The 10,021-nt window shown below is 52.1% G+C and overlaps 1 protein-coding gene across 2 annotated transcripts in view; it reads right to left on the reverse strand.

Annotated features, from left to right (window-relative positions):
* Positions 1-10,021, reverse strand: part of OLFM2 (olfactomedin 2) — a 60,191-nt gene that overhangs the window by 40,251 nt on the left and 9,919 nt on the right. The window contains exon 1 of one of the 2 annotated variants that reach the window (XM_059388953.1): positions 2,229-2,450. The exons of the other annotated variant lie outside the window; for it this stretch is intronic. Coding sequence (XP_059244936.1) covers positions 2,229-2,363 — 135 coding nt within the window. The 5' untranslated portion in view covers positions 2,364-2,450. Of the gene's footprint in view, positions 1-2,228; positions 2,451-10,021 lie in introns of those variants that run through there. 2 annotated transcript variants of the gene reach the window in all.

Consider the following 10,021-nt stretch of genomic DNA (forward strand, 5'->3'; position numbering starts at 1 on the left):
TAGAGCAAGATGGGGGAGAGTGGATTCCAACCTTAGCCTACCAGACTCCCAAAACCCTTTCTAGAGCACTGTCTTGTCACAGTTCCCCTTCAGGTACTATCCTAAGTCTCCTGGCATCTCACTCTAGAGAGCCTTGTGCAAGGCTCAGTGGGATTGAGGGATGGGGTGGGGATCAGGGATGGGAGTAATACTTTCAGATGGTAACTTCATGGAAGCACTAGACTGTGGTCCTATTAGCTATAGATAGGTCAGAATGAAGACCAGTTCTATTTGGGTACACATACATGTACACACACTTATAGAAAACCCATGGTTCACACAGGAATCTGCTCACATGCATACAAGGTAGTCACACACACCATTCATACACACATATATGCACACCCTTCTAAAGACACATGTCTACACTTACATGCACACACACACACATACATATTAGCACAGACAAAATCATAACTCAGAGACATACTCTTCCACACTTATGCACACTTTCCTCACACACCATATGCTAGACATATTACACGCACACATTTACACACACTCACACTCTGTCAGAGTGAGGGAGGGGAAAGCAGCTTCCGATTTCAATGAGACCCATCTCTCATCCCCCTCAGAAGGCAAGAGCAAGAAGGCTGTCACAAATCCCTACATGCACATGCAATCGTGGAACACATGCAAACCCACAGTCAGGGACACAGAACTGCAGACACACACTTAGACACATCCACACCCAGACACACTGAGGGACACACAATGAGGGACACGCTCATCCTGGGACACACCTTCACACACAGGAAGACACACCTGGACCCTCACGTTGGCAAAGCTCCTAAACTTTCTCCCTTGATTCCCCCCCCAACCCCACTCACACACCGAAACTCATGCCGAAATAAACACACCAGGATATACTTGAATCATATCACGGGATGTGACAGACACAAATAAAGACATTGTTTCACACATTAGCTTCAAGTCTGAGAATTTGGACTGAAAGCCCTCACCCGCGCCAAGCCCGATATCATTTCCCCCCAGGGGTGGGACAAAGCCTGGGCACAGTGTTTGGGGTCACCAACAACCCACCCCCCCCCCCAACTTGCCTTCAACCCTTGGGAGCAAAGACTTCTTTTCCTTTCAGCAAGGAGAAAGAAAGAAGTGTGGTGGGGGGGTGGCCGCTGGGGGGCTGAACCAGGGAGCTGGTGAAGTTAGGGAAATACTGGGCAGGAGAGGGAGCTCCATGCATCCCAGTTCCACCTACTGGGAGGAGTCCCACAAACAGACTGAAGAGGGGAGACGGTGGGAGGGGGAGGCCATATCTGGAGGACTCCGAGGTAAGTTTGCAGTGGAGGGTGCCTTCTCCCCCTCCCCAGGACACCAGGAACACCGTTACTGATCACCACTGAACCTCCCTGCCCCTTCCCCCAAAAAAAACCTCTGTGGCAAGGGAAGCTGGAGGATGAAGGTGATGGAGCAGGACAGGATGGGCTGAGGGAAGGGGCAACCTGTGCTTCTGGGGGCTGTGCCAGCCCTTGCCCCTACCCCAGTCTTGAGAGCCATCTGCCTCCTAGAGAGAGCAAGTTCTGGGAATACATATTCGGCACATGGTGAAGCAGATAACCAGGAAGGAGATGCTGCGGTGGGGGTAGGGGGTGCAGGGGGAAAAAAAAAGACAGACAAAAAGAGATACAAAGTCAGAGACAGAGCAAAAGAGATAGAGACAAAGACAGGGAGAAACAGTGAGAAGCAAACCAGAGGGGAAAGAATAGATAGAGACAGAGAGAAAAAGACAGAGAGGGAGACGGGACGACTCAGAAACAGGCAGCAATCCTGAAGGTGGAGACGCTCGGAGACCCCGCGGTTCCCCCATTCAGAGGCAAGGTCCCTCCCAGCCCCCCGAATCTACCCTCCCGCTCCGCCCCACTCGCCCGGACCCGGCTCAGTTGCGCAGCCCTTGCCGCCTGCGCGGGGAGCGGAGCGAGCCTAGTACGTTGTTGCCACTCGGACACTGCTCACTAATAATGAGAAGCAGTAATAATAATAACAAGAATAAACGGTGCGGGGTGGGGGGCTCGGGGTCCCGGGGCTCCTCCGCATCCAGCCCCCAGCCCCAGGAGGGCGCCCCCAGGCCGGGGGCTCTGGGAAGCTGGAGGGCGGGGGCCCCCGGGGGCTGCGGCGGCGCCGGCGCGGGCACCACGCCCCCCGGGAGTGCCCCCCGCGCGGCGGCCACTCACGATTTTCTCTGAGGCGCCCGCGCGGGACACGGTGCCGTTGAGCCCCACGAGCGAGGGCAGCGTCTGCGACATCCAGTTGGTGACCATGGCCATGGTGCTCAGCACGGCCCCGATCTTGAGCAGCGGCACCGACATCGCGCCCCCGCCTCATGCCCCGCGGCCGCCCGCCGCGCGTCCCTTCTCCGGCCCGCCGCCTGGCGCTCGGTCCCTCGCCACCCAGCCGCCCCGGGGGCGCGAGCGCGAGCTGGGGGCCGGGGCCGGGGCCGGCCGGGGGGCTCGCGGACGCCGGCTGCGGCTCTGCGCGCCTGGCGGGCTCCGCTTATAAAGCGCCGGCTCGGCCCCCCACCCCCTCCCGCGCCTCCGCGCCGGGCACTTCCAGCCGCCGTGACGTCACGGCTCCGGCCCGGAGCCCGGCGGGGGCGGGGGGCGCCCAGACTGCCCCCACTCCCCAGACCCCGGCGCCGCCCCGCCGGGACCGCCCCCCGGGTGAAGGCCCCCTGCGGCGGTGTTCCCCACCTGCCCCACCCCCACCGCCGCGGCATTCCCAGCCCCGCCCCCCATTGGTGTTCCCGCCCCCCCACCCCCCAGCCCCCGGCACTCCCGGGCTACCCTCCGCGCACAGTCCCTTTCGGAGCCCTCGGCGCTCGACCGTCCCCCCCAACCCCTGGGCTCAGTGGGCAGCTGCCCCACGCGGACCACCCGAAGCTGGCAGGGGCCCGGAGTCGCAAGCCCCCACCCTCCTACGGTTAGAACACCGACCCCGGCTCTCTGGAACCCGGCAGCGCAGGCGTCGCGGGCCGTGGAGGCGAGACCCGTGCGCGCCCCCTGAACAGGGCAGCACAGGGTCTCCTTTCCCTCGGGGAAGGGGCTTCCCCGGTACCACTCTGGGGACCCCTCGGTGGATTCGGGACCAGGGAAGCCCAGAGTGGTAGGTCTAGAGCCAGTGGACGCGACCGCTTGGATGCCGGTGCGGCAGTGGGGGGTCACCCGGGCAGCCCAGAGGATTTCCCACTACACCGAGGGGCGCATCGTAACCGGGGGCGGCTGAGACGGAGGAGTCAGCCTTTTGCAGACTAGTCCCAGGCGGGTCTCCACTCACAACTCGAACTTGGGGTGGGGGCGGGAAACTGACACTTGGGCCCTTCCTCCAGGCCCCAGGGCTCGGGGCTCGGGGATCCGCCCCTTCCACGCCGGGGGAGTGCAGAGCGGTCCCCAACCCACCCACGCACCAGCCGGCGGCGGGGGCGGCAAGGCGGCCGGGAGGAGCACCCGGCGGGTTTTAATTTCCTCTGTTTTCCCTGCACTCACGCCCCCTCCCGGCGTCCCCGCATCACCTCGCGCTGCCGCCCCGGCCGCCGCCGCCGTCGCCCGCAGCCCGCGGCCGCCGCCGTCTGGAGGCGGCGATGACTCAGGCCTTTCTGGGCCGTGGCCGCTAGCCGAGGGCTCGCCGAGGGAGAAGCACTCAACACGGCGGTAGGGGTCTTGAACTGCCCTTTTTTTCTGAGCTTTAACTCCGAGGCAGGTGCTGAGCCCTGGTGACCCCCAGCAAAGACCCCTCCGCCTCAGTTTCCTCATCTGCAATGGGGCTGGTTGTGAGGACCCATGTACCTAATATGTGTAAAGGGCTCAGCTGTCCTGAGAATCAAATCAAAGATTTACTGAACATCTACTATGTGCAAGGAACTGCGAACAACAGATAAAAATGCCTTTGTGGAGCTAAACACTGTATGGGGCAAGGTAGACAAGAGGTAGGAGGGGGAGGAGGAAGAAAAAGTAAAATAGGTAGGGTAAGGGGAGGAAGGAACATCCAGTCAAAACAGGAGAGTAAACTTTAGTCAGGATGGTTGGAGAGTGATATTTGGATACCTGAGGGAAGAGTTACAAAGAAAACAGCAAGTGCAAAGGCCCTGAGGTACTAAGATAACTTCAAGGAAAGGCCAGTGTGGTTGGAGCAGAGTGAGCTGGGAGAGCATGTGTGTGTGTGTCTAGGGGAGTGGGTGCTGTGCTTGTAAAGTACTTTGCAGTGTGTCTGGGCCGTGCCAAGCATTTAATAAGTAGCAGCTGCCTTTATTATTATTTGCAACTAATGATAAACTTTAAAAAATGAGATGTGTCCTAGCCTCCTTGCACTACAGCTTGCATTTACAAGTGCTGAACACTTAGCAAATGTGCTGGCTGAGCCCCAGTTGCAACCTCCCAGGAAAAGTACAGCAACATCCCTATTTGCAGGTGAGGAAACTGGGCTTGAAGAAGAGAGAGGACCAACTTGAGGCGACCCAGCAGGTAAACAGGGGCTCAAGATTTTAATCCAGGCCTGTCTGATTTCAGACTCTGGGCTCCAAGGTCTCCCCGCCTAGAGAATTTGGAACCCACTGACATTCTCTCACTCACCATTGGTGCTGTGGGAACATGCCCTATAGCTCTTCCCGTCAGGCTCTTCCAAGGAGTGGTCTACCCTCACAGCTGCTTTGCTGTCTCTACTGCCTCACCTCCTGCCTCCTGAATGCTCCCAAAGTCCTCTCACCAGAGGCAGGAGTGACCTTCCAATCTGCCCATCCCACAGCCTCACACGAGCCCTTATTTAGTTATCCCAATGGTTAGTCTTCATGGATCATTCCCTCTTCCTTCTTTCTTTCTTTCTTTTTCTTTTTTCTTTTTTTTTTTTTTTTTTTAGATTTTTATTTATTTATTTGACAGAGGGAGAGAGATCACAAGTAGGCAGAGCAGCAGGCAGAGAGAGGAGGGGAAGCAGAGAGCCAGATGTGGGGCTTGATCCCAGGACGCTGAGATCATGACCTGGGCTGAAGGCAGAGGCTTAACCCACTGAGCCACCCAGGCACCCCTCATTCCTTCTTTCTTGAAAGTAATTTCTCTTTTGACTTCACAAACACCTTATCATTTCCTAGTGCCACTCTCCCCTCTCTGGCTGCATCATCACTGTCTCCTGCCTTTTCCCTAAATGTCTATGTCTCCCAGGGTTTTGTCCTGGGTCTCCAATCATCTCATTCTGTGTAAGGTGCCTGGACCATCACACCCACTTCCAAAGTTTTGGTTCTGTCTGGCACACTACCACCTCAGGACCTTTGTACTTGCTGTGCATTGCTGTCCACTCTACCCAGAACACTTTTTTTTTAAGATTTATTAATTTACTTGAGAGAGAGCATGCATGCGAGTGGGGGCAGCAGAGGGAGAGAGAGAGAGAATCCTCAAGCCAACTCCCCACAGAACTCAGAGACTGACATAGGGCTGCAGCCAAGCACCCTGCAATCATGCCCTGAGCCAAAACCAAGAGCCAGATGCTTAACTGACTGAGCCACCCAGGTGCCCCCCAGAACTATTACCACAGATACACATTTAGCTGTTCCTTTATTTATATCTCTGCTTTATCATTGTATAGGTCAGAGGCATGCCCTACCTTTCTCCAGAAAACTACATTTCCCAGGTTCCCTTACACATTGGCTTCCTGTTAGGCTTATCCAATGGGAGGCACTGGAAGGAGACTGGAGGGTGGAAGGGAAGGAGAAGCCAGGGTATTTCTCCCTGCTCCTTCTGCTTGGGGTTGTGGTGCTTTCGGTGGTGGCTACATCCCCCACCATGGTCCCAGCTCCCACAGAAGAGCCCCCTTCTCATCACAACACCCATCTGTCAGGTCCCTCAAGCAGTTTTGTACTCTGGTCTATTGCTGGACACCCTGATCAACCCCATCAGTTTGGCTTCTCAACTCTTCATCTTACACTTAACCAATTCCCTGTATTAAATTCCCTCTCCTTAAAACACCTAGAGCGGTTTGTTTCCCCAGCTGAAGTCTGAGTGATATGGCCATCATGTCGGAAGGACCTTCCCTGACCACTTCATTGACGATAACAGCCCCCACCACACTCTGTCCCTTACTCTTCTTTATTTTCTCATACAGCATTTATCCCCATGTGACATGATTTTTATTTGTTTATGGTCTGTCTCCTCCACCAGACTTTCAGTTTCACAAGGGTACCTACCTAGCCGTATTTTTCACAACTGAAACCCCAGGGCTTAGAATAGTGCTTGGCACATAGCAGGTGCTCAAAAAAAGTGTTGTTGATTGACTGACTAAATGAATCTATAGCTAAGGCTCCCAAAGGTATATCTACAGCTCAGATCTTCAGCTGGAGTTCAGACCCTATGCCCATCTGCTTCTTGAACATTCTCACCTGTGTTTCACAGGACTATAGCACATGACGCCCACCAGAACAACCTCAGTCAGAAAGACGGGCGGTGCTGCTGATGATGTAGAGATATGGGAACCTGTTGTTATGGAGAATATAAAATGTTGCAACCACTTTGAGAAATAATCTAGCCCTTTCCTAAACAGTTACACAGGGGTGCGTAGGGGCTCAGTCCGTTGAGCATTGGACTCTTGGGTTTGGGTCAAGTCATGGTCTCAGGGTCATGAGCTCAGTGTGGAGTCTGCTTGAGATTCTTTCCCTCTTTCCTTCTTCCTCCTCCCTCCCCCACCAAGCCCCTGCTTGCACTCTCTCTCTAAAACAAATAAATAAATAATCTTTTTTTTTTTTAAAAGAAAGTTAAACTGAAACTTACCACAAGACCCAACAATACCATATACCTGAGAGAAATAAGTCCATTCCAAGACTTGTATGTGAATATTCATGCCAACATTTTTCATCATGAAGGAGACCATCCAAACGCCCATCAAGTAGCAAATGGATAAACAAACTGTGGTACATCCATACAGGAAACGTCACTCAACAATAAAAAGAAACAAAGAACAAACATGTGCTACAACATGGGCAAACCTTGAGAATATTTCACCAAGTGAAAGAAACCAGATACAAAAGGCCACATTTTGGGGCACCTGGGTGACTCAGTCAGTTAAGCGTCTGCCTTCAGCTTAGGTCATGATCCCAGGGTCCTGGGTTCAAGCCCCACGTTGGGCTCCCTGCTCAGGGGGGAGTCTGTTTCTCCCTCTCCCTCACCCTCTGCCCCTCCTCTGGCTCCTGCCCCCTCTCTCTCTCCCAAATAAATAAAATCTTAAAAAAAAAAAAAAAAAAAAAAAAGGTTGGGGCATCTGGGTGGGTCAGTGGGTTAAAGCCTCTGGCTTTAGCTTGGGTCATGATCCCAGGCTCCTGGGATCGAGCCCATGTTGGGCTCTCTGCTCAGCAGGGAGCCTGCTTCCTCCTCTTTCTCTGCCTGCCTCTCTGCCTACTTATGACCTCTCTGTCTCTCTCTCTGTGAAATAAATAAAATCTTAAAAAAAAAAAAAGGCCACATTTTGTATGATTCCATTTATACAAAATGTCCAGAAAAGGCAAACCAATAGAGATAGAAATTAGATTAGTGATTGCGTGGAACTAAGGGTGGGTGTGGGGATGGACTGCACGTGGGTATGAGGGATCTTCTGGGAGTGATGGAATGTCCTAAAACTGGACTGGGGTGATATTTGAACAACTCTGAAAATTTACTAAAAAGCCACTGAATTGCATACTTTTTTGGCATTGTAAATTACACCTCCACAAAACTGTCCAGGGGGAGCATTCTTAAATTGGCCCTTCAAGCCCCCTCCCCTGATGTGCCCTGCAATTGCACTGATGTGAGGAGTCCTTACATTTTGTGCCCCGTTTCCTTGCTTGCTCCGCCACGGTCCTGGCCCAGATGTTACCTCGGTTAGAAGCTACGGACTGTGCCCCCATATCCTTCCTTCTCCTTCCCTACTCCACTCAAACCAACGCTCACTGATCTTGATGCAGAAATGTCTCTAGAAACTATCCTTCCTCCCTCTCTCTCTCTCTCCTTTTCTCTTTCTCTCTCTTTATATATATATAAAATTTATTTTTTTTATTTTACAGAGGTAGGGAGGGGAATAGGGTGAGAAAGTCTTAAACAGACTCCATGCTGAGCTTGGAGCCTGACACAGGGCTTGATCTCACAACCCTGAGATCACATACTGAGACGAAACCAAGAGTGTGATGCTTCACCAACTGCGCCCTCCCAAGGCACCCCTGATATTTATTTATTTAAATCATCTCTACACCCAATGTGGGGCTCAAACTCATGACCCTGAGATCAAGAGTCACACGCTCCTCCAACTGAGCCAGGCAGGCGCCCCAAGAATGTATCCCTTCTTCCCTATCACCACCATCACTCTAAGCACTGTGGTGGGGAGTGCCTTAGGTTGAATGTTTGTGGCCCACCCCCCAATTCCTATATTGAGACCTAATCCCCATAATGTGATGGTATTTGGAGATGAGGCCTTTGGGAGGTGATTAGGTCATGACGGTGGCTGAAAGCATTAGTGTCCTTAAGAAAGAGAGCTCCAGAGAGCTCTGTCTCCCTTCCACCATATAAGAAAACAGAGAGGAAACACCCAATCTGCCAGCACTTTGATCTTGGACTTCCCAGCCTCCAGAACTGTGGGAAATGCATCTTTATTGTTTATGAGTCACTCAATCCATGGTATTTTGTTAGAGCAAACTGAATGTTTTTCCCCTGGGGCTCCTGGGTAGCTCAGTGGGTTAAGCCACTGCCTTCGGCTCAGGTCATGATCTCAGGGTCCTGGGATGGAGTCCCGAGTTGGGCTCTCTGCTCAGCGGGGAGCCTGCTTCCCTCTCTCTCTCTCTCTGCCTGCCTCTCCATCTACTTGTGATTTCTCTCTGTCAAGTAAATAAATAAAATCTTAAAAAAAAAGAAAGAAAGAAAGAAAGAAATGTTTTTCCCCTGACCTGAAAATTCTCCGGAGGGAACAAGTTGACAACTGTCGGAAATAATTACCATGGTTGCTAAGGTTTACTGAGTATGAATCCCATGCTAGGTATTATAGGCAGCAATGTACGTGTAATAATTCACTTAGCCCTCAGAGGTAGATAGGACTACAATTCCTATTTTTAAAATGAGGAAACAGGGGCACCTGGGTGGTTCAGTCATTAAGCAGCTGCCTTCGGCTCAGGGCAGGGTCCTAGGGTCCTAAGATCGAACCCCGCATCAGGCCCCCTGCTCGGTGGGAAGCCTGCTTCTCCCTCTCCCACTCCCCCTGCTTGTATTCCCCTTCTCACCGTCTCTCTCTCTATGTCAAATAAACAAAATAAAACCTTAAAAATAATAAAATAATAAAATAAAATGGGGAAACAGAGGCACAGAGATGCTAAGAGATTTCCTGAAGGCCCCCAGGATACAATCCCAGACGGTAAGGCTCCCAAGTCTACATGGTGCTTGGTCAACTAGGTCTATTCACAGGGGAAAGAAAAAATGTTGATCCCTACCTCATATCCTATGCAAAGATCAATTCCAAATGGATTGTGTATCTAAATGTGAAAGTCAAACAATAAATCTTTTAGAAGAAAATACAGAACATCTTCATTACTCTGAGGGTAGGCAAAGATTTCTAAAACCGGACACTAACAAGCACTAACCTTAAAAGGGGACAGATATTATCTGAACTACATTAAAATTAAGAAGTTCTATTGATCAAAGACTCCATTAAGAGAATGAAAAGACAAGCCACAGAGTGGGAGAAGATGTCTGCAATCCTTACGTCCGACAGAGACTCATATCTTATTTAATCTCTATGAGGTCCGTATAGATAAATACAGATTATTAAATACAGTATTATAGGCAGCAATGTACGTGTAATAATTCACTTAGCCCTCAGAGGTAGATAGGACTACAATTCCTATTTTTAAAATGAGGAAACAGGGGCACCTGGGTGGTTCAGTCATTAAGCAGCTGCCTTCGGCTCAGGGCAGGGTCCTAGGGTCCTAAGATCGAACCCCGCATCAGGCCCCCTGCTCGGTGGGAAGCCTGCT

The sequence above is a fragment of the Mustela nigripes genome, chromosome 2 (genome assembly GCF_022355385.1).
Source record: "Mustela nigripes isolate SB6536 chromosome 2, MUSNIG.SB6536, whole genome shotgun sequence".
Taxonomy (NCBI): Eukaryota; Metazoa; Chordata; class Mammalia; order Carnivora; family Mustelidae; genus Mustela; species Mustela nigripes.